The 24,631-nt window shown below is 40.5% G+C and overlaps 3 protein-coding genes across 7 annotated transcripts in view; 2 read left to right on the plus strand and 1 right to left on the minus strand.

Annotated features, from left to right (window-relative positions):
* Positions 1–229: 229 nt before the first annotated feature.
* On the plus strand, positions 230–10,935 carry reep6 (receptor accessory protein 6). Of its 4 annotated transcripts, XM_011474278.4 has the most exons (7): positions 230–446; positions 4,700–4,793; positions 5,869–6,007; positions 7,980–8,148; positions 8,231–8,376; positions 9,527–9,549; positions 10,578–10,776. In XM_011474278.4, the coding sequence occupies exons 1-6, from the start codon at positions 314–316 to the stop codon at positions 9,539–9,541; spliced, it is 696 nt and encodes a 231-aa protein (XP_011472580.1). In that variant the 5' UTR covers positions 230–313; the 3' UTR covers positions 9,542–9,549; positions 10,578–10,776. The 4 variants fall into 4 exon arrangements, with proteins under 4 accessions (XP_011472580.1, XP_004068183.1, XP_078802290.1 ...); XM_004068135.5 differs by lacking the exon at positions 9,527–9,549 and having other exon boundaries at positions 10,578–10,935; XM_078946164.1 differs by lacking the exons at positions 9,527–9,549; positions 10,578–10,776 and having other exon boundaries at positions 8,231–8,598.
* Positions 10,936–12,054: 1,119 nt separating this feature from the next.
* Positions 12,055–14,769, plus strand: c4h19orf25 (chromosome 4 C19orf25 homolog). The gene is made up of 3 exons (XM_004068136.5): positions 12,055–12,209; positions 12,874–13,038; positions 13,150–14,769. The coding sequence occupies exons 2-3, from the start codon at positions 12,897–12,899 to the stop codon at positions 13,329–13,331; spliced, it is 324 nt and encodes a 107-aa protein (XP_004068184.1). The 5' UTR covers positions 12,055–12,209; positions 12,874–12,896; the 3' UTR covers positions 13,332–14,769.
* Positions 13,967–24,631, minus strand: part of apc2 (APC regulator of WNT signaling pathway 2) — a 43,544-nt gene continuing 32,879 nt past the window's right edge. For both annotated transcript variants that reach the window (XM_023954406.2, XM_011474282.4), the window contains exon 14: positions 13,967–24,599. In XM_023954406.2, the coding sequence (XP_023810174.1) occupies positions 19,067–24,599 (5,533 nt within the window). In that variant the 3' untranslated portion in view covers positions 13,967–19,066. The remainder of the gene's footprint in view (positions 24,600–24,631) is intronic.

The following is a 24,631-nucleotide window of genomic DNA, read 5'->3' on the forward strand; positions in this document are numbered from 1 at the left end:
GGCTGTGTGACACGGCCTTAACTCAAAGAAATTCTTAAACACCCCAGTGACCTGCTTCCAATTCACAACCGTTGTGCGGATCATGACTCTTTGTTAAGATAAACCGATATACATATATATGTTGGAAATGACTTTTGGGTTTCATGACGGTCACAGCCATATCATTATCCACCTGCTCCTGTGCTCCTCCCCCTCCTCCTCCTCATCAAAGCAGATTGCTGCTGTCAGGGGATTAACGGCGGTTATAACTTCCTCTTCCCTGCAGGCTGCCTTTCCCTGACCCATTTTGCGCTTTAGCAGCTCTTCGAGCACCATGGGCTTGCTGGACATTTTTTCTTCCATCAAAGAACGGGCCGAAAAGTTTCTCAATGAGAAGAACATGGTGACCGATTTTCTGGGAAAGGTAGAGGAAAAGACGGGGATCAAGAAGAAGTTCATTGCCGCGGGTACGTAACGTGACCCCTTGTTTTTACTCTGTTCAGTTCAAAACGAACTCCCCAACAGATATTTCTACGTTGATTCTTCTTGAATTTAGAAGACTTGCATTGGCTAGCTGCAAGCTGATGGAAAACGGATGGGGATTCAGTTAATCCTCATGTGAAAAAAAGCTACCAGGATGCAAAACCAACTGTTCATATTGATCAGGACCTCCTAAGTTGCATCTGTATTCCATTGACAAATGGTTTCAAATTGTGTTTTTGGACTGTTTGTCATGGTGCGGGGTGGCTCGAGAGCCGGTAGGACCCAGTAGCAGAGGCGGAGGCACGAGGATCAGAGTCTAATGGATTTAATAAACAAAAACCAAACACAAAGCGCTGCAGAGCAGGATTTCTGAACAAACAAAGCTTACTTGACGTGGCGAGGAACATGAAACGTGGAATGTGGCAAGAGACAGCATGACATGAAACACCATGACAAGACTAATGAACCAGTACAGGAGGAAGGCAAAGACATGACTTAAGTACAGACAGGGCAGACAAGACACAGGTGAACACGATCAGGGCAGATGGGGACCAAAGGAAGTAAAACTCAAGAAAACAGACAAGACAGGAGAACTTTCAAAATAAAACAGGAAACAGAAACAAACCAGACAGAACAAGAACAAGGACGAAAAACAAGACAACAAACTCAAATCATGACACTGTTGTCCCAACAGTTAACGCAACATTCCATTGGCAAAATATGCTAGGCCTCTTTAATGTTTTTGTTTTGGTTTGATCCTATGGGCTTAGGTAAGCAAAAAACATAAATAGACAGCAAACTGCTAATAGATTTAGTTGACTAGGATACAACAGTATCACAATGCGCTTTGTCCCCTCGGGCATGTACTATTTTGATAAAAATCCCACTGAATGTTTTTTCCGCCTCTTGTAAACAATATGTAAGTAACCAATGGCAGCTTTATTAATAAAGTTTTGAGCACATACATTTTTAAACATGTGAGACAGAGCATCTCCAGTACTATTCCAGAAGGGTTGTCGATGACATGGGTGACCCTGATCCATGTATTGAGGTATGCTGCCATGCAGGAGACTGTTCCAAATGCAATGGTAATTTTTTGTTCACCTTCATTAGGTATTGATCACAACTGCCCTCAAAGGTGGGCAGGTGAAAACTGGGCACACAAATGGTTCAGTATGGAGTTAGTATGTGCACCTTACCGATGACTAGGGCACTGAACGCCAGCATTACCTGTTCGTCATAAGTGTGTATACTGTAACTCAGATGTGATACACTTACCACATGCACAAAAATGGTACGTTCCATTTTCACACTGTCCCTTGAAGTGGCCATACAACCCTCAGAGGAGGTGAAAAATCTGCACTCCCCTGCTCCTATCTGCAACTCTCCACGGGCCCGGACAACCTAAAAACCTCCATCACCTTTACGGTTCAACCCCCTGTATGCGTGGGTACAGGGTTTTCTCTGTCTGCTCTCTTTCTTACCCACAATTCTTTATGTCATTATTGCAGTTGTAGCTATAAGGTTTGTTGCAGGCAGAATAAATTTCCTTTCATCCCAATTTGAAGATGTGCATATTTTTTCTTTAACAAAAAGCATAGATGGACGCAACCAATCTTGACTGATCTTGAACATTTGGAAGGGTTCCCAGTCCTTGAATGGGAGACTGCGTTGGACTCCCTGGTTCTAAAACTTGGGGAACCACATGGGACGGGGGCACTCTCCAGTGTTTCCATGTGCCAATCAGAAGTCTGGGTAATGCAGAGGAGGTCAAAAGGCTTCACCTTTCATTGGCTGGGTAGGCTCCATCTTTCCTGTGATCAGGATAACATTCAAAAGGGGCCCAAGTCCAAGAGGTTTGTTTTTCCAGGAAATGATTTTAATCGCATAGCTTAAAGGGAGGCTACACCAAATGATTAATACTTTACCCAGATTTGGCACCAGTTCATAGCTTACAAATGCTATAATATGAAGCACCTCACTTTTATAACTTCAGAGGAAATTAAGACTAAAGTCTCTGGACTTGGGCCCTTCTTGAATTAAACAGGGGCTCTGCCATATTGGATAACTAGTGCTGCCATCTATGGGATGAAGCAAAACCCATGCAAGAGAGGCCCAAGTCAAGGAATTTTGCACTAAACGCATTTTAAATGTCAAAGCATTGTCAATACATTACAACGGACTTGGAACTTTTTTGCACATAATCAGATAGCTTTTCCTTTGAAGTCTATAGAACATGTAATATCTGTATTTTGAAAAATTGTGGACTTGGGTCCCTTTCGAACTAACCGATTCAATTATCTTCAACCAATCATCCATCAATTTTCTAAACCCCTTTTTAAGGATTGGAAGCTTGGTTTTAAGTTCTTGCCTTTGTTATTTCTTGATATTTTATCAACAAAAGAAATAGACTTTAATTAAACATAAGTTGTGTCCTAAGATTCCACTGAGTCAGATCTCAACACATCTCGTGAGCGAGTAACAGCAGTGTATTGAGGGTGCAGTGGGTCAGTGACACAGTGAGCAGGACATGATGTCAGTGTGGTGCCTGGCGCTCACCGTCTCCCTCTCTAAGCAGTGGTGTTAAATCAGATAATCCACAGGGACAGGCAACACGGCGGGGCGGCCTCCATGACTGAGCAGCAGTGTAAGCTGATCAGAGGTAGGTAGGTTGCCTAACCAGCTACCCGTGTTTCCGTTTGGAAAACATTATCTTGTCTTTTCTTATTTTCAAGATTGCTGTCAGACTGAAAGTTCAGTGAAGAAAAAGGTTCTTGTAGTATAATTGCTTTTTTTTCTGAACACTAAAGTGTCTTTCAGCTCTCTAGAAGTCAAAACTTGCAATTTTCCACTTTACAAAGATGTTTTAAATTAAAGGAATGTGTTGGTTAAAAGGATAAAAACTTCACTTTTTAAAAAGTACTTTGCAGCTCAGCATAATGTCTTTGTCAAAATTGCCCTTATGAGTGGATTCTGTCTGTCTCCGGGTGAAAAATGGACAAACCTGTCCAGGGCACGGTGATTGCCCACACAGAACAGCAACGTTGTAGGCTGCTCGATGACCCCATGGAGGGGAAATGTTCATGCACATCTTTTTTCTACAGGCATTCTGCTGGCAGCAGGTCCCACTGACCACTTTACATGAAAGGGAACATAAGAGGGAAGTAGAATGAAAGTTTTCAGGGCCAACAGCCTTTGGACCCTTCATCCTCCTCAATATGTTCATCTTTACTGAAATTTCCTGTAAAGATGAAGCAACATCTTCTACTCTGCGCTCTCCAAAGCTATGTTCACATCGCCCTCTGCAAAGCATGTTCAAGTGACCATTTCCAATAAAAAGTCTATGTAAACACAAGTAAATGTGCATTTTGAAATTTTTTATTTTTTTATTTTTGCTACGCAAGTTTTTACAACCGTTTTCAGGCTCTATGTAAAAAACGTACGGCCATTGAAAAACGTTGAAAGTTAAACCAGGGTTGAACTTTGACCAATCGGGGACTCGGATTTTATAGTGATGTATAGATGGTGTCCCCTTAAACTCACAGAAGTGCCATCTGTTTGAAAATGTATCTTGGAGGAGGACTTAATGATTGCTGTTCCTGCCTGGACGGAATTCTATAACACCAAGCCTTGCCCAACTGTAGGTGGTTGATATATGCTAGTAAACAGCAGAAAAAGACGAAGAAAAAGCCCCTACCTGCTAGTCAAGTGTGAACACTATTGGCTAAAAGCATATTCAAGAATGTGTGTTTGATGCTTTCTTCAAAGTTCTCTTCAAATTTCTACCTATATCTTTATATTTTGTTTTCAAGTTTGTGTTTTCCCGTAATTGCTTTGACCTTTTCAGGGGCTTGAATTGCTTTTAGTAAGTTTAATCAATAACGATTTTGTTTTTTGTCTTTTTTTATAATGGCTGGGTTTGTCCCTTTAATGTTTTCAAGAAACCGGAGAGTGCTTACGTATAAACATCTCTCCCTGCAATAGTGAAGCATCTGAACTGTTTAGGTGCTACATAAGAGAGTCATGGTTCAAATTCTATATATTGCCACACGTTCAAGCCTGAGCCCAGTTTACTAACCAAAATATTGATCGCACATTTGTCTAAAATTATTCAAACCTAGACTGTACGTTGTGACCTAATTTTGGAGCAACTGAATGTAAAAAAAAGCAATGAAACTGATTGGAGGCTAATGAAGTATCAGACATGTGACACCTATTTTTTGTTTTTCCCACTCAGGTGCTGTCTCACTGACCGGACTATATCTTGTGTATGGTTATGGGGCCTCACTTCTTTGCAATCTGATCGGCTTTGCATATCCTGCCTATTATTCGTGAGTTGTTTACTTTATTTATTTTTGCAATTCAACTTCCTAACTAATTCTGCAGGTAAAATGTCATCTTTGCTCAATAGGTCATTTAATTGTTTAGTTATTTTGCCCTTTTATGCTGCTACTTCCATTCTGTCACAAAACAGGCAGACGGCTGGTTCCAATTGCAGCAGGTGAATAAGCTCTGCTAAAAGTCCACACAGCTAAATCAGGGTCTGGCAGGCAGAGTTTGATAACTGCCATTGGGGAATATGAGGAGAAACAGGAGTAGCCAGGATCCAGGCGAGAATTTGGGCAGGAGGCAGACAAAGTCAAAGAACAAACAGGGCCAGGAAATCAGAAGATCATTTCCAGCTATAACACTCAGTAACACAGGCAGAGTGGCACAAGCAGTACTTCACACTGAGTGAGGCTGAGTACAGTGCTTAAGTATGTTAAGACAGATTGAGTGAATGAGAGTCAGGTGTGTGGTCTCCAGGAAGTGAGTGCTGGGGTTGCTGGGAGATGTTGTGTGGATAGAACTCTAGAAATGGCTCCCGCTGGTGATCAGAGTGGGAGGCAGAGCTCCCCCTCTAACACACATCATTTATTATCTCCTAAGCTTGGGGTTCTCAAACTAATGATTGCTCAGTACTCTAAGGGGCGGCCATGGTGCAGTGGAAGGGCGGTCGATCAATGATCGTAAGATTGCAGGTTCGATTCCCGCCTTGCACGCCCATGTGTGGAAGTGTCCTTGGGCAAGACACTGAACCCCACCTTGCCTCTGGTGGGAGGTTGTTGCCAGTGTTCAGCATTGGAGCCGCCATCAATGTGTGTGTGAATGGGACTGTGACTGTAAAGCGCTTTGGGCCTTCGTAAGAAGGTAAAAAGCGCTATATAAGTATATGCCATTTACCACTTACTATTAAGTATGCTTACTTGACAATACTATAGAGAATAGTTACATTTTATTTCTAACCCTGAAGAACCAAACTCACAGGGTCTAAAATGGCTGGTATTTTATTTATTTGTAACTCATAGAGTAGTAATATAAGGTATTTTCTGGCAACCACAAGTCAACACTTTTGATTGTCTGCAGAATCAAAGCCATTGAAAGTCCGTGCAAAGACGACGACACAAAATGGCTGACATACTGGGTGGTGTACGGAGTGTTCAGCCTGGGCGAGTTCTTCTCTGATATTTTTCTGTACTGGTTCCCGTTTTACTATGCTTTTAAGGTAAGAAGTCTTCTACAAACTTGTGTTCAAAACAATCTTCAGAAAAGACTCAGATGACAGTTCACAAGTTTCAAACGTTCTGCAGTTCTAAAGCAGGGGTCTGCCAACGCCTGTAGCTGTTTGACTGAAGAAAAATAAAAATATTTTTGATTTTTAAAAGTAAGGTTTAAGGTTTTTTGGACTACAAGGTAAATGAAGCAAAACGAACCAGTCAGATAGGTAAACCTTTATTTCATTCATTCGCAAACAGTTGAAGGACAGTATGTATTACATTACCCACAATGCCCTGACAATCCATCATGTATTGTACGTTTACAAAAATTAATCAATTACAAATCAGTCAGTAAAAAATTGCAGGATTTTAAGTGCGCCTTTTGGTCCAAAAAAAAGGTAAGAGTCGCTTATTTGGAAATGATTTACAAATTTCTGGCTGAGATGCACCAACGACAGTAAAACAAAGTGTGCATATTTTTTGTCACTGCTGATATCACAGTATCTGCTGTTGCATTGAGATGATCCAGTGTGTTACAGGGTGTCATTTATTTTGAAAGGAAGTCATGTGAACCTCTGTCAAAAGTTATAAACAATTTCATATTTTGAAAACAAAAAAAGTTTTCTCTTTCAGTTTTAGTTTCCCAGAGGGTAAAATAAGACTGTGGCTCCTACTGGGGTTAAGTCAGTAGAAAATCAACTCAAAAGGCTCTTTAAGTGTTGCAGACCCCTGTTAGACAGCAATCGTCAACCTTGGATGTTTTACAATCTTGTGCCACGTATTTGGACCTTCTCTGAATTTCTAGGAAAATATATTTCTTTATAACAGAAAGTTCCTGTCTTTAATTTTTAAGTAGTTCACAGAGCTTTTTATTATACAAATACAAAACACTTTGCGGTACATGTGTGCAAAAAGTATTTTATTAATAAAGTTTGATTTGAATCGATTTGTAAACTGGGTTTTTAAACAATAAAACAACATGTTTACTTTTTTAAGACAAATGGAAAATTAAGTAATGTGTGTTTCTGCTTCTGACCTGCAGTCTTCCTCAAAGAACAGTAATGCCTTAGTCACAACTACCCTTTAGGGTGGATGTGGGCGAAAAGTGGGGAAATTTGCACGGGCACACAGGGGTCCCGCAGGAAAAATTAAGATTGCAGTCCGTTTAATGAGCCTATAGAGAGAAAATGTTCATGTTGCTTTTCCCTATGGGCAGGCTGCGGGCAACAGGTTGTAGCAAACACTAAAACAACACATAAGGGTGAGTGCGGGAGAAATAGGTGAGATGCAGGAACGTTGAACAGATTTTTCCTATTTTAAGCCCCTCCTGAAATCTGTGCACTGCACTAAGGGCCCATTTATGATTAGTATTCGATACTGTATATTACTCATACAGTACACATTCCTTGAGCACACAGTGCGCGTTTTTTCTGCGCCCCGTGCTTTCAGTGAAATTAGGCAATCAGAGTGTAGTTTGTGTGGGTGCCCTACAGGCACTTTCGTGCAGAGGAGGGCTCGTGATATTTGATCCACGTTTGTATAGATACTTATAAATCAAAAAACGCTGTACGTCTAGTGTGAGTAAGGGGCCAATACCTCACTAATGACTAGAGTGCTTTGTTAGGGCACCGCATGACAGCATCACCCGTACACCATTGATTCATGGATAACTTACGTAATTCTTGCAAACACTTGACGATAGACTTACCAGATGGAAAATTCAATTTTTTTATTTTCCCTTAAGATGGCTGCAGGAGCCAAAAAGGAAAGTGTAAGACACGCCTGGTGTCCCTTTAAAACTGCCCCTGTCCATGACCCCCTGTGGGCTCGAACAACCCAAAACCCCACAGCCCCCGTACTAGTCAACCCCTTCACAGGTGCATGTAACTAAGGCATTACACCACAGCCCTTCTTCTAAAGAAGGAATTATAGCCGTGCAATGGAGTACATCAAATTTTGAGTTACTCCTTTACTCAACAGTGTCTCTTCCTGTTGTGGTGTATGGCTCCTATGTCATGGAATGGATCGCAGATAATTTACAACAAGGTAGTTCGTCCCATCTTCCTCCGCCATGAAGCAACGGTGGACAACATGGTCAGTGATCTCAGTGGGAAGGCCATGAGTGCCGCTGAAAACCTCACCAGGGAAGGTACGACCCGCCAGAGGCCTAAAAGCTCAAGACAAATTACCTTTCTGCTCAATAATATGTCTTTTCCCGCTTCCCTCTTCAGTTTTGTCCACTTTGGTGAAAAACAAAACCTTAGTGACGCCGATGGCCACAGTAGCTCAGTCAGACACCAGAAGTTTACCAAGTTCCTCTGCACAAACATCAGGGGCTAAAGTGGTGCCATTGCAACAGAGGGAGGAGGAACAAAGAGTGAGTATTCGTCCTCGACTCCTCCCTTTCCACCCTGACCTCCTAAAACCAGCTGCGTTCATTATTTTAATTGTAAGTGTCACTACATAACTAAAATCCCTTTAAAGAGCTACGAAAAGAATGCAAGACAACATCAAAAAGCCAAAATAAGTATATTTCTTTCATTTGAATCTAACTTAAAAGTTGTCTCAAAGCAACACAAAAAAATAAAAAGATAAAAAATACTGATCAATATAGTAATCATGACAGTAATAATCCAATTACGTACAGATGTTTGCATCAAAATCAGATTATCTTAATTGTCTGCTAATGGACCATATACAGGTTTTACTAGAACAGCCATAGATTGTGTAAGAGAACTGGACCGGTGGGTGTGACGTCATCCATAAACAACAGTTTAATTCTAGGTCCAACCAAATTAAGTCAATTCAGTCGCCATTTTCTTACAATACAGACGCCACCATGTTGGAACCAGATGATGTCAGTAAGCAGTAATTGGTCTGAGTCCAAATTTCTATGACAACAAATCTCACCAGTCAGGAATGGACTTATTGGAAGTCCACACCCCTACCACATGAAAGTGGACTTGCCAGAATCTGTCAATCAAATATTTTAACGTTGGACATGGGGACCAGCTGGCACTACCTACTTTTGTGATTTCCAAAGGTAGCAGAGCAAGAATAGCTATTCCGACCATTATAGTGATTGAGTAATAAACAGCTGTTTATTTCTCTATAGAAGTCTATGAGATTTTGACTTCTTGGATCCAGTGGGAACTTCCTGTTTGGAACACCAGGGAGGAGGAGTCACTCAGTCCAGTTCTCATATACAGTTAATGATTACAATTTACAAGACTTTTAAAGTAATTAACCTAAGTTAACCCTACTGAGCTTCATAAAACACAAACAAATCAACAAATCAAAGGGATTTCCAGCTTCTGAAGATGTTCTCTGTTATTTTTTATACATGCAGTACGTTTTATATACAGTATGTTGTTTAGCATGTTACCTAAAACTGATGTATATCAATTTTATTATGGGCTGTTTAAACTGTGGCCAAGTTAAAGACTGTATGAGGTCTGTAAAACAGTTTCCAGGATGTGTTTTTGGAAAAAAGGACAATCTACTAACTTTACTGCCACCTGCTGCAGCCTTTCCTTGGCTAAAAAGTGTGGTAAGTCTTCCAGTTTTGTGTGGAAGAGTAGAGTTTTTTTTAACTGTTGTGAGCAGAGTTAGCATGAATCCCACACCCTCATAGATGTGTGACATGAACTGACCTGCCAAGCCTCCACAGCCCTCCCTGTCCTGTATTTTTACTGCCAGGTGACTTTCAGGTGATGGATTCTTCCAAGTAGTCCAACTTTCAGGTGCTTTTTCCCCATTTCATCTCCTCCCACTGTCAAAATCAAAACATGGAAACCAGCAGAGAGCCTTAAGGGACTCCTTCCTTAAGTAACCAGGAGGCATCCGGACCAGATGGCTGAGCCACCTCAGCTGGCTCCTCTCGATGTGAAGAGTAAAAGAACCCCCTTTATGAGAAATGTGTCACACAGATTGGGACATCACTGGGGACAAACTCTAGAGCCTAGCCTGGGGTCTGGACTCCTCCCTCCAACCCCGGTCGGGTCCAACCTGAAGAAACATTGTTGGATCGCTCTCCCGTGGGCCCTCCACCTGTAAGAGAGTTCTAAAGGGGCTGATGTAGTTTGGGTGATAGTTGAAGGTGGGTTCCTCGGCAGCCCAAACCCAAATGGAACTTAGCTTTTGGGACTTGAACCTCACTTCTTTGGAAGGGAATGAGCCTGAGCTTGTGCAGGAGGTCGAGAGGTACGGACTAGATATAGTTGGGCTCACCTCCAAGCACAGCCTGGGCTCTGAACCCCCCGAGAAGGGTATACTGTACCATTCTGGAGTTGTTTAGCTTTAAAAAACGTAATAAATTATGTACATTTAAAATACAAATCACAATCATTACCAGGTAAGAACCTCCTCAGTGCATTAATTGTGTACTGAAATGCCCTGCAGCAGCAAGCAGTTTATCATTGTCTGTTTCCAACTAAATCTATCTTCTGAGGCTGTCTTTTCTGTGTTAGGGTATTATTTTTTTAGTCTCCTTGAACATGTTCAGAAATCCCACCGTTCATTCTGCTTTCCGTGTCTGTCCAGTTTAGAAAAAGACCATGTCCTTGTTTTTTTCCCCAGTTTTCCAGTCCATCAGAAAGTAGTAGCCGAAGATGAGGAGCTCAAGAGATGAAAAAGTGAAGATTTTCTTCTTCATTCTGACGGATCCCAAATGAAAATCCGTTAGTGTCAAAGACTGGTTGATTGTCTATCAAGTATTATACAGAAATTGCATGTCAGATCTCCTGTTTCTGTCTTTTTCATTTTTAATATATTTATTTATTAGGATTATTGGTATTTGAAGCTCCTGAAACTTGTTAAAGATCACCATCTACCTTAAGGATGTAGAGAATCTCTGTTGTTACATTTTTACTTGTTCCATCTTGATGAAAACAATCTTAGAATTCAAAACGTTCTGATTAAAACAAAACTATGTGAACTCTGTCCTTTTGAAGTGTTGTTTTTGTTGCTGCTTACAGGTTTTTGTTGCAGAATGTTGTCAAAATCGAACATTTTTCAGAAATGTTTTGTTTCTTTAGATATTGCAGAGTACGACACACTTTTAAGGTGGGTGTGATCTCTAGATGTTTTTGTCTTGCTTACGTGATTTGAGAAGAAATTCAAATTCTGCATGTAGTTATTTGTGCTGCAAAAAGTGTCTGGTTCAAATCCCAGCTTTCTTCTTTTGTTGTGGAGTTGCAGCATTTTTCTGAGCATAGGATTGAGTGTGGCAGCCTAAATGAACCCCTCAACATTTCCAGGTTATTTGCCCCCCTCCCAAACCAAAGGAAGCTGGGATAGGCTCCAGCCCCCTCAATGACTCACCACAGGATAAAGCTGGACAAGGAGATAGATGAATATTTCATTTGTCTACCTTATCTGGCCTATTTAATTTCTTTTCAAATCCAGGATTCAGAGCAAATAAATGTTTACTTTTTATTCACCAATATTTTCACGCAAGTGCAACTTAAAAAAAAGTCTTTGTACTTGCTCACTTTTTTTGAAATGAAGAGGAATTAAATGAATAATAAAGAGGAATTAAATGAATAAAAAATTAAATGACCCTTAGAATTGCTTTATCTGCTGTTTTTTATTTGGCCTCAGGACTTTTTCTTTTATGGGGGTAATCTTTAGCACCACCCGCAGATCGTTTTGTAGTTTGCCAGTTTGCTACATTAGCTTGCTAAATTTGAAGTTTCGCAAAAAGGTTTCAATCTAAAACTACATTTCAAATTATTTATGAAATATACTAAATATACTAAATATAAACTACAAACTATGTGAACTTTATTGTGACATTAATACTTTTCCTTACTGACTTCATCTTTCTGTTTATTATTTCAATTAAATTTACCAACATGAATCATATTATTTATTTATTTATTTATTTATTTATTTATTTATTTATTTATTTATTTATTTATTTATTTATTTATTTATTTATTTATTTATTTATTTATTTATTTATATAACAAAAAAGCTCAGTTCTTGGTGCAGGTGCCACTCCAAACCTGAAGGGGGAGACAATGCACCTCAAGGATGGTTGGCACCGGATGTCAGTTTGCGAGAGCCTGCGCATGCGCTGGGGGTGCTCACTGTTGACGTGACGCGTTCATGTTCGGCTCTTGTTGATATTTGTGCACATATCACGCCAGTTTTGAGACCCAAGATGCAGTTGAGGGACCGAAATTGACAACAGTTGCATCCGTCTCGGTAAGGCTTTAAAATCTTTACTTTTGAAACTAATCCCGAGTTTGTTTTAGACCATTTTTCTGATACAACTAAAACCTCTTACAAAATGCATAACGTATAACTTTACGCCATTCTTTTCTTATTAAAAATGTAAATGTTTTGAAAATATCGACTGAGAAACTTTTTCATCGTTGTGGTTCTTAAACGTGTCTTTCAGATTAATTACTCGTCGCTGTTTATATTTGTCAGCAGATTAGCCTAATGCTGGTTTCCCTGTATCTGAAATTAAATCCTTAAAAATATTTTCGAAGTTTTAATATGCAAAAACTTGCAGAACTTTCTCAGTTCTTTCTGCAATTTTAAACACTGTTTCGGCTGTGAACGATTTCTGGCTGCTATTTAGCCTCATCACATCACTAAAAACCTATCTGGTGGCTCCACACTGATGAATAAATGAATGGACGAACTTTATTAATCCCAACAATGGGAAACTCAGTTCCAGTACCTCTGCAGCTCTTTAAGAAGAATAAGCACAAATAAAGAAATGCTACATGTTTAAATTAATTATCTACAGACTTATTGATACTAAGCAGATCATAAAAGAAATTTCTGATTAATGCAGAGGTTCTGTATAAATGTACATTTTGAGGGTATTTCTTGCAGAACATCTTGGTTTGTATTTCAGAAGTTGGAGTCAGTTTTGTTGTAATGAACCTCGGATCGAAAGGCAAAAAACGGGTGGTGCTGCCCACCCGCCCCGAACCCCCCAGTGTGGATCAGATCCTGGAGGACATCAGCAGAGCAGCTCCAAATGACCCAGTCTTCAGCATCTTGGAGAAAACTGGAGAAGGCGAGTCTTTGTCCCCCAAAATAAAGTTGACCACTTTATTTTGCCTGCGAATGATGGGACTTTGATTTTAATGTTTGAGTGAATGTTTGTTGTGTGCTTTTCGGCCTCTAGATCCGACCCTGCCTGCAGACAGCGAGGTGGAGTTCAGGTTCCAGCAGTGCCGGCAGTATCTGAAGCTCAATGAGAGCCTGAAACATGCTCAGGGTCAGCTCCAGACGCAGAGGGGGGAGCTGCAGGCGGCAGGGGAGCGGCTGGACAGCAAGGTGGCTGAGGTCAAAGGCCAAGTTCTATAATCCCGAACTGAATACTGAACTGTTACTGCGGTGCCAACAAGCTGAAAATGAGTGGTTTGGAATGGGAAAGTCATTATCAGTTCAAGAAATGAATCAATCTTGAAGAGTAACTGGAAAAAGGGAAATGTTCCTTAGGCTGAATCGCGACTTTCTGCATCCCTTCTCCAGTCGCAGAGGAATTCAGCTGTGTCAGTGTGTACTTGTTTGGGCTGCTATATTCATAAAGCTGATATGAGCTTTTTTTTTTTGTTTTTTTAATATATTAACCCAGGTTCTCAACAATTGTTTTCAAGTGAATGTACAGAAGGTTTAGGGTTTTCATTTCTGTTTTATTTAATCTACTTGTAGTAATTTTTCTGAACACAAGAAAACAGAATCTACTTTTTGATTTTTAATGCTATCGTGTTAAAACAGAGACAAGAAATAAAAATGGAACTAATTAATTTGTAGATATTTTATTCATTTATTTTGAAAAAATTTGTTTTTATAAAACATTTTGTAGAACAATCTGTGTTTTCATGGAAACACCTTTACAGAAGCCTTCTAGAACCTTATAGTTGTTTGGGTTGGAGAAGAAATGGTGTAAAAAAAAAAGTAACCTGGGTGTTTGATAAAATAAAAGCCCAACACAATGGTTTTAAGAAAACACCACTTTTATTAGATGATGGCATTTATAATGACACAACCTGTCTTTTTCAAATGAGTGACCAATGTGGCCTGGTACACTTACAGGTGGGAATTTGACTCGGCTACAAACTTTGATCCCGTCCTGTCTTGAACGAGGCAGTTAACAGCGGCGGTGAAGAGCTGCAGACGTTTGTTAATCTATTTGTCATGACAAGTTCAAGCTGCTAAAGTGTTGCTTTTACTCACGTTTGTCCATTTACAGTCATTTTACTGCATCTGCTGAGGAAGAAACAGCTCAGACGGATGTTTTAGACATTATGTAAAATATCTAATGTTTAAAGTGATCACAAGAGATTTTATGTATTCAATAAAATGCCAATTACCTTCTGGTCTCCTTCATAGTGTAGATATTTGTAACACACTTGTCTTGAAGCAAACAACTGTCTGAGAAATCAGCCTCTTTAAATAGGAAATGCTTCAATGTTTGTTTATTTAAAGACAGAATTTAGCAGCACATCACTGTCAGATTCTAAGAACAGTTGGACTAGAAACGGATGCATTCAGGAGCGACTTGTTTTTTATCCACAAGTTGCTTCAAGAAAACTATTCAGCCCCTGAATAGATAATGTCCCGATAGTATACAGTTGAGAATATTAGTCGTCTTGTTGATCTTCCCAACCTAGCCCTACTTTCAAAGTCACACAGTAAAGCAGATATTAACATGTTGTACAGTGTTTCATTTGTGAAGTTGGAACCACGCCACACCAGGGCTGGGCGATATGGCCAAGAAATAAAATCTGTTTCCCCCCGATTTTAATCAATTTTTTTCTCCATCCCTTCATTCTCTTTAACAAAAAGGACATAAGATATTAAACAAAAAAACTGTTTTATTCGTTTGGAAGCCGGCCTGAATATAAAGGCGGTGTCACACAGCCACTACCTACATTTTGCACATATTGCAGGGATAAAAATTGGTCATACATGAATATAAGTCAGAAAAGTTTTGGTCTATACGTGAAATTTTCACAGATGTATTACGAATGAACCACGGAAGAAGTACAAATAAACCACGCAAAGAACACATAAATCAACGTAAAAGCCGCACAATACAGTGTTGTGTAGGAACTGTGTGGGATTATTGTGCTGTGTGTGTGTGCATTCATAAATTGAATAGTGATTTGTGCGTTAATTACATAATTTTAACGTTTTATGTGCGCCGTATACCTGATATAAACATTTACATCAATGCCACATGTGTAAAAAGTTTGTTACACACACACATGGACATTCGTTGAACGGTCTTGGAAAGCCACAAATGTACGAATGCAGTCATGCAAAAATCGTGCACTATTGCGTTAAGATTTACAGGATGATTGCGTCTAAACTATGTAAAGTACGCATGAGCTGCTTAATTCTCAGCCAATTGAACAGTTCAAAATTTAATTCACATAAACACTCATTGGCTGGAAACCCTAACGAAAACCTGTGCACATCGACTAACAGATGTGGGAAATGTTCAAAAGGTATGTAGTGGCTGTGTGACACGGATCTAAGGTGCAACTAAATACAAGCTGTAAAAATGTTTGTAAAACAGGTGAACGCTACACCTAATTTAAACCCGTGTGTGCTGGCAGGTTTGTAGGTTAAAGTTAACTAGAAAGCTTCTGTTTTTAGCCGTTTGCCTTCACTGCTGCTAGCAACATATAGCAATAGTCTATTAGCTTTTTATCTGATTTATAGAACAGACAAAATGGAAGATTCATGTTTTGGAAGAAGTTTTTACCTGCTGAGTTTTTTGTATATATCAGCCTGACAATTGGATTGCTACTAAGTAGCATTGTGGAATCATCTTTACTGCCATAATGATAATAAACAAGTGTAGTGGAATAAAAACATTTACATTTTTTAACCTCTTAAGACTTGCCGTTCCTATGCATTGACATTCCATTTTGGGTTAAATATAATCCCAGTTGTTAATTCTGCTTAACTGATGACATGTTTAGAAGGTTAGGTCAAATAGAGTCTTTAGACGTGCTGCTAAAGCAAAAAGAATAAAGTCTTGATTGCATTTCACCAGACTGATGACTGGTTACAGATGCAAATTCTGGGGGGAATAAAAGATTAATTTCTTGAAATCTCATGACTAAGATTCAAACTCCTGTCGAAATTTTTCCCAGACAGGTTGAGCAAGAGATTCTTCATTTAGTCTCAAATCCGCCACGATTTAGTCTTATACCTTGCACTTTCTGATTCATGCAAACTTTATAGGGAAGGGTTTAATCCAAGTTTGAGGAAACTTTAAAAACTCATTTTTGTTGTTCAAAACTTTTAAACATTCCTGCAAGACAGAATACCAAGAATGGAATTTGCTTCTAAAAAGTTGTTAAGGAAGTACTTTAGGAAGTACTTTTAGAAAGTTGTCAAACAGTGCAGACCATATGTATGCAAGTAAGCCAGTCAGGTTAGGGTATGTGCTACTGTGTATCGAGGGGGAAATGGAATTTCTAAACATGTTAACAGGTATACATTTGTAGAAATAATCAGTGAAAGGAAATAGATTTGTTACCAAACTATTGACTGTATAGGAGAACTGGATCCAGTGAGTGTGATGTCATCCATAGAAGATGACTCGTTTCCGCCTCCAACAAAATGAAGTCAATTTGGTCGCTGTTTTTGGCGTTATACGGACGTTACCGTCTTGGAATTGGACAATGTCACCAAGCATTGATTGGTCTGAATTGTGCTGAGTCGACATTTCTATGGCAACCAGTGAGCAGGTTGGAAGTCCACACCCCTACCACTTGAAATCTAGCTTGGAATAATCTGTCAATCAGATGTTTCGAACGTTCGACTTGACACCAAATATTTTTATTGAGGCACCTGATTGGCCAGTTTATAATTTTAATAATTTTTCACTACAGAAAAAATATCGTTAAAAAATTAGGATAGAAGTCTGGGATTTGGCTTCTTGGAGTTCCTATTTGCAACGGGAAGTTGGAGGGGGTTACTCGGTTTAGTTCTCTTATACCCTCAATGTGCCAAACTAAAGCATCAGAATCACCAGGGGTTTGTTTTCAGGGGACATTCCAAAATATAGCACAAAAAGTCCAACTTTCAATAACAAATGAAATGCACAGCTTTAAGATATTTCCTGTCGTTATGCATATCTGTCCACCCGAAACCCATTAATTGCTAAGAACATTTTGACAAACTCAACAGTAAACGGTACCTGAATCTAGCAGCAAACACAAACAATATGGTCAAAGCATAAACAGAGGCATTTGTTGCATTGTTCATCTATAACAGTTTGTTTACAGGTCTTTGCAGCACAAGAATAAAGGTCTTAAGAAGATATATTTCCACTGAACAATATCCGTGACCCCCGCAGGGTTTATGGGAGTTTAGTTGTGTGTACCGTCAGTGAGTATATTAGCATGCTTTCAGGGGGTAACACACCAGGAAGCTTCTGTTTACCTGCATGATATTTACAGTACTGATTGAGACACACAAAATGCTGAAGGTTAAGGGATCCGAAGCTTTATAGTTCAAAAATGTCAAAAAAAAAGGTGTTGATTTACTGTCTTGTTTTAGATTCACATTGCTTGCCGTAATACTTTCTCTCATGGTAGTTTGGGCTATGTGAATAAAATTTTACATTATTTATTTTATGTAAACATAACATGTTATTTGGATTTTACTAGCAATATAAACTAAAAGCTTTTTTTTAATAAAAGGTTTTTTGCACTAATATGGTTATATAATGAAATTCCACTACCCTAAAATACTGTGCTAGGGTATTTATTTACTAAAATTGCCAAATTTAGTGTTTTTATAGGATATTTCTTTTCAAGTTGGCTTTAACAAAACACTTTTTACTAGTGTCATAAGTCAAAGCAGTGCAGACACTGGGTTTGGATAATCAAGGGGAGATTTTAATGAGAAGCTAGCAGCTGCTTAGTCTAGGAGCCACCATTGTAGAGCACTTTAAGTAAACTGAAACACATTATGACACCACATTCATTTTGCATCCAAAAACCTTTTTTGTGAGTAAGAGCTTGCAGCATGTGTCATGCTAGGTCTCCCGTGGACAATGCTAACACCAGAAAATCCCCAGGCTCCAAAAACTTGACTTCCATTGCAAGATAGCATTGCATGTTAATGGAAAAGCAATTACTGGTAGTCAATTTCTACATGAGAAATCCCTTTTTATCTTTCAAACCGATAGGCCGACCACTATTGTGTAATATGATTTGGTGCAAACCCACTTTACAAAAAAAACTTTTTGGGTGGATTGGTGTCCTAACAGATGTGTGAAGAAATAATTCGTTTTTTGTTTTTCATAACTGCCCTGGTATTATCAACAAATACATACCAATGCCCAAACCTTACCAACGCTTTTGACACATAATTGGATGTAGGACTAAAATTAGCAATCCACCCAATTAGTTTAGACTTAACTTTTGGTAACAAGACAGTAAAACATCAACACCTTTTGTAGGAACACATGTATCCTCAAATTCTCACAATGTTTGTAAAACCGTATCAAACTGCTGAAGTTAGGACTCAACATTTGGATGTGTTTAATATAAAAAACAGGCTTATTGGAATTGTAAATTTGTATACTAAAATAAAGTTTGTTGCCACAGTTTCCACTGTTTTTTGGGGGGATCCAATCAAGTTCTTCAAAAGTTTGCATAAAACAGTTTTTCTGTAAAGAAGGGTGATGAGAACTCGTGCTAAAAGAAAGAAACCTACCTGCTACTTTGTGTTTTTTTTACCACTTTTTCTACCAGGCGATGGTTATTCAACTAATACAAAACAAGTATAAAAAGATGCACTTTTTGGGTGAAATGTCTTTTTGTGTCTTTTCTACAGTGCATCTCAAACAGTTTTTGGGATGCTGTTCTTGTCTGATTCAAATAAAATGCATATATCCAACTTGGTATGAATTGGAGATGGAAGCTCTCTTCCATTGTTCAGAGAGGGCAATTTGAATACAATAAATTAATAGGGAAAGGGGCAATACCCGAGGTAAAAGACTAAGTGGTCATTGTGTCCATCTGAGTTCAGGAGTCATTCGTGTGTCAACTTGTAATCCCATAATTGACCTACATTTCTTTTTTAACCTCAGGCTTCTCACATATTGTAGCTGCTTGACTTTGTGGATCTTGGAGGCAGCCAAAAATAGGGCTGGGGATGTAGTTAAATGGTGTAACTCGAGCGGCCTTGCTTGGGGATCCTTGGCGGAAAGTGACAACTCCACCATTATGGCTTTCTGCCATTCCTGTGGTATTGTGACTCCTATGCGAGCCATCAGACTCTGTGTCCTGAAGAGTACTCCCAGAAGTGGTGTTAATCTTTCTGAGGAGAGCCATTTTTGTTACTTCTTCTGCCATCCCTGGCACTGTTTCTGCCGTCGGAGATGTGCTCGAGTGGGTCTTATTGGAAAGATCTTCCGTCTGAACAATTGCGTCACTCGTCTTGCGAGATGCAAGTAGAATCGTTGGCAATTTTCCTGGGAGTCCTTTAGGTTTTGGCTTTTCCCCATCAGGAGAAGGCACCAGAGGTAATGCATTTGCTGGCAAAGAACTTTTCAAGACCTGGGGTACATCTTCATCTCTAATTCTTTTCCAAGTGGCTCGATCCTTAAGTCGGGACATGGATCTCTGCCCTTTCTTCTTTGTGTCATCTTCGCTCTTTGCTCTTCCACTGGAATCCGATGAAGATGAGCGCAAAGAAGAACGGCTGGTCACTCGACTGAGTATGTTTATACTTGGAGATGAGGCATGGCGTTTAAATGTATCTTTGTCTTGTTGCTTTTTCCCTCCAGATGTTCTGGCAGGCCCATTTCTCTCTGCCATCCTACAGGGACTTTCAGAGCTAGTTCTCCTGGCTGCCCGCTTTGTTAGATCCCTTTCACTAGATGTTGCTCTTGACAGCGTAGAAGTCTGCTTCTGAAGGCCTTGAGTAGGCTTCTGATCTTGCCATGTTTGTGGAGGATCTTTTACTTGCACTCTTTTTGGGGCTTGCACTGTGGCCTTGAGTTCCTGGCAGCGTGACGAGCAAAGGAAGACGGCTGGAGCTCCAGGAACTGCTCTACGAGGCGACCCATTCTGTGATCCTGGCATGTTGCGAGGACAGCTGTCCCGCCTTAGCGCAGTTTTTGATTCCTTTATGAAAGTCAGTTGTCTCAAGAATCCACTGCGGTCAGACTCACTACCATTTGAATGGACAGAGGTCATCCTAACTAGGTCAAATTTATTTACCGGTGCCATCCTTTTACCATTGACCTGACTAATTTGCCTATTTACTGTATGGTTAGTCACCAATGGTGACAGTGGTCTGGGTTGTTTGGTTGAAGTGTGCATGAAAGGAATTCGAACAGGTGACTTCTGTGTTTTTGGTGGTGGAGATTTCTCATTTTTGTTAACTACAGGAGAGCGCCCCTTTCTTTCAGGGGGACTACTTACTGATGAACCACTAGGTGATGTTGTACTCTTTTTCTCAATGGCTTTATTAGTCTGAGTTGGTGATGTTATTTTCTTCTGCGACTGCTTAGATGGCGTGGAACTCTGTGATGACCCAGACCCAGAGGATGAGCTTTTTGGTATCCTTGGAGGTGGAGTGTAGCTCCTCTTTGGAAGAGACAGCTCAGTGTCTTGGGGATGGCCTAGTCTGTGAAGGCTCTTAGATCTATGCTGAGCAAGATTTGGGTTCTTTGGAGCATCTGTCTTTGTAGACACTTTTCGTGGAGGAGGTCTTTGTGATGGCGCTGTCTCTTTTTTTGGTGTATAGATCACCGTCCTGCCTCTAAGAACCACTGGTAGGTTTGGAACTGGCTTGCGCGGTGCAAAATCCAGAGGTTTATTTGCGTTTTTATCCTTAGCAAACTTTCGTTCTTTTGGTGTGAAGCTAGACGTTGACATGAACGATAAAACAGACTCAGTCTCTTCTGAGGATTGCTCTTGAGACTTTGATGCCTGTAACCCAGTCACGACACAGTTAGCACCTTCCTGAATGGCTCTCCATTCAACACTGTTGAGGTCAGAATCATTATCCCATGCCATTTCGTCACTGTCCATATCTTCATCCAAGTCCCATCCATCAAAGGCCCTCTGTTTTTGAGTATTTTCTCCCTTCTTCTTCCTGGAAACCACCTTCCTTCTCTGCTTTGGCATGGCAGAGGTTATACATTTCTGAAGAAGGTCATCTTCGGAGTCCATGCTGACAGAGCTTGGGGAGCTTTGTTCCTCACATTGATGGAGAATGGTCATAGGCTTTGATTGTTGTGTTGTGTTCAGTGTTTTGTTGTGTCTGTTCTTGTACATTATTTGCTGTGCTTTCGATTTTTGATTATCAAATTCAGCATCACTGAGTGAGCTTAGAGAGGAGCTGAGTGAGTAACATGCTGGCAATTCATCCCTCATCAGATTTTGTTTTATCCTCTGAAACCCTCTGGGATTTCCTAAGGGATTATCTGTCCTGCCTATATTTGTCATGCTCCGAGAGAGTGTATTTCTACTTGCTTCCCTACTTTGTTTTCTGCTGGTTCGTTTTACGACCTCTTCATCATCAAAGAAACTGTTGCTATCCTCTGAAGAATTTGTCATCTGTCGAAATATCGTTTTCCCTTTTTGTGATGTTGCATTTGGGCTACTTGCTCCATTTTGCTTTATGTTTGGTAGGTCACATTTTCTGATAGGAACTTGACCTTGTCGTCTCTTTTGCTGAATAGGAGACTGCTCGCGATGTTTTTGGCTTGCCACTCTGTCGGCCACTTCTTTGCTTTGCATTAGTATTTTTTGAGTGGAAATCACATGTTTGCTTCTCCGACTCATTTGTTTCTCAGGTGAGTGGTTCACCCTGTTGGGTTTGTGAAAGTGCGAGAAGATCCTCAAGTCTTCAATTCTTTTTGCCTCATTGTCCGTCAGATCCTGCTTGCTCAGACCCTTGGCTGTGCAGTCTTTAGCCCCTCGTTCTCTCATGGGATACTGAAGTGTTTCATCACTTAGTGAAGTTGTGCTGGAAAAGTATACTGCTGTACCCTCTGCAGAATCAGTATAGGACGAATCATCACATTTTTGGTCCTTTTGTGGTATGACAATTCTTCTCCCAGGATACATCTGAGTTTTACCATTCGGAAGCATCATATAAACAGGGAGATGTATCGGCTTTCGGATCTGGGAATTGAGTATATGCGGAGGAACAGTGGTCATCAGCGAAGGCCTTATTTTTCTAAACTTAGAGGGCATTGCTGAATTGATGCACTCTTTTAAGATTTCTATATCGTCATCCGAGTTTCCTTCACTGTTTCGCTCTCCATTGTCAAATCCTTGCTCATCCTCATCAGGATGTGCAAGATTTGTATCATTTTGTTGCAGCAAAGGTGTTAATTTCAGCTCAACATCTTTTTGTATGTAGTGTTCGTGAAGGGGCAGAGCACTTAAGCTGGAAGCGCAAGAAAAATTCTCGATAGGCTTTTCTACTGTGAAGTAGATCATAGTGTCAAGATCAGGTGGAAGGTTGAATCTCTCTTTGGAGTCTGTTATCTCCATGAACTTTCGCAGACTGCTTTCCCATTGCCCTGCTATGCCTGTGCCCTGTGCCTCAGTTCCATTTGACTCAACACAGCAAGGAGTTTTGCTCCGACTAGGAGGCATTGTTTGTCCTGGACTATCAGGAAGATCACTAGGGCTTATTGTTCCGTCAATCATTTCACTGCACGGATCGCTTTGGATTGAACTGGCAATAGAGGGAGACTCAAAGCTACCCAATGAACTAACGGAGCTACAGCGACTTAATACAAGAGGGGTTTCATGGATGTAGTTCTCAGAGGAGCTAGATGGAGATCTGTCTTCAAGCACTGCTGGAGAGGCCCCCCTTAGGAACACCTTTTCTTTTTTAGCTGCGCAGTAGATCTCAATGGGATCTGTGTCTTTGCTGGGCAAGGTTTTGGAATCAGTCATCAGCAGCTGGCTGTCACTTAGATCCTCTAATGTTTCATCTTCCTGCTCTCTCTTCACCACTTCTCCATCCTCCACTTCGATTATCTCTAACGAAGAGTCACTCTCCAGTTCATTTTCACTTTGCTCATCCAATGCTCCTTCACCAGAAGACAGAGACGACAGTGAGCTACAGCGAGAGAAACAGATTGGAGTATTCTCCACAGAGTATTTCTGAACTGTCTCCATTGTGCCAATGGTTGGACTTTTCGCAGAAGTCAAAGGGGAAAACTTTGTAATACTACCCCCCGTCATTGCAGTGGGTACCCATGCTTGCCTCCTCATGGCTTGAGCAGCCTGCACATTGATAGCAGTTTTTGCAACACCAAATTTGGTCACACTTTGAATGAGTGGGACCTGTTGGTAAGAAGGAGACAGCTTGATCGATGTCATGCTAACATCAGAGGACATTTTAGTGGATGCACTGACAGGTGTTTGTACCGATGGTTCTTGGTTCTTTTCAGTTTCGGTGTTGCTGAGCTCTACATTTCTCAAATCCTTATTGTCTACATAATCTCTTTCTGGAATGTCCTGTTTGGTTTCATTCTGGACAGATGGACCCACATTAAGGTATTCTTGATGACCCACCTTGAGGTCAAGTTGAGTGGGTCTTTGTTTTATCAACTCAGCTCTTGGTGCAGCAAGCATTTGGTCTTTACTGCCACAGTAGCCATCACTAGTGCTGCCACTGTTCAGGCTGTCTGTTGACACACTTGTGTGTGCTGTTTTGAGGCGTAAGAGAGCATGAGCTCTACTGAGACGTTCTCTGTGAACCAAACTACTTATGTCAGAAAGATGGCAAGGCGAACATGAGTTTGCACGAGCTTCATTCAATTCATCCATCGCATAAGGCCAGTCTGCAAGATGGTCCTCAGAACTGAGGCTCAAACTGTCTTCAGAGGATGTGTGCATAGTTATGTCCTCCACCAACCGATCAATTTTGGCAACTGTGGTGGTAATTTTCTTTGCTAGTTTCTCTGCTGCTGCAGAGACTACATCATCGGAAGATACAAGTCTTGTCTCAGTCATCTGAGGGACATCAATGTCTCGCTCAGGTTCAATGTCTCTCTTACGAGACTGGTTTTGCAAGACATTAGAATTAGAAAGAAACATAGACAGCATGGAAAAACTACCGGTATCCAGACTGCTAGAGATATTTGGGGCTTCGTCATCATCAAAGCAACCGGAATCAGACGCATAATCCTTTGCAAGACTCTCAATGTGCCGCAGTGGCTTGTTAAGGGTAAGGTGCTTGGGACTCTGTTTCTCAAGGGTGTTAAATGTCTCTGCCAGGTGTTTGGCATCCAACTCCGCTTCTAAAGCCTTTTGCTTTCTCATGTAGAGCGAGGGCATACAGGAGCCAGGAGACACAACTGCGGTGTCCTTGTACTTCAGTGGCCGATTGGTGAGAAGGTTTCGTAGAGCTGCAGCGCTGCCCATGGCTATCATCTTGTGCTTTGAGTGAATAAGGTTTCGCAGCATGCCAACTGCCCCCAAATCCCACAGCAGCTCTTGGTCTTTTGGACTTCTGGCAGAAAGGTTCCAGAGAGTACCACAGGCATTGCTTACTATGGTCAGACTGTGAGAGCGCAGATGCTGCAACAGTGTCTGGAGACAGTTGTGGTCTCTTAGGACTTGCCTGTAACAAAAGAAAGACAATTTAATTAATGT

The sequence above is a fragment of the Oryzias latipes genome, chromosome 4, assembly GCF_053564925.1.
Source record: "Oryzias latipes strain Hd-rR chromosome 4, Olatipes_Hd-rR_3.1".
In the NCBI taxonomy this organism is placed as follows: Eukaryota; Metazoa; Chordata; class Actinopteri; order Beloniformes; family Adrianichthyidae; genus Oryzias; species Oryzias latipes.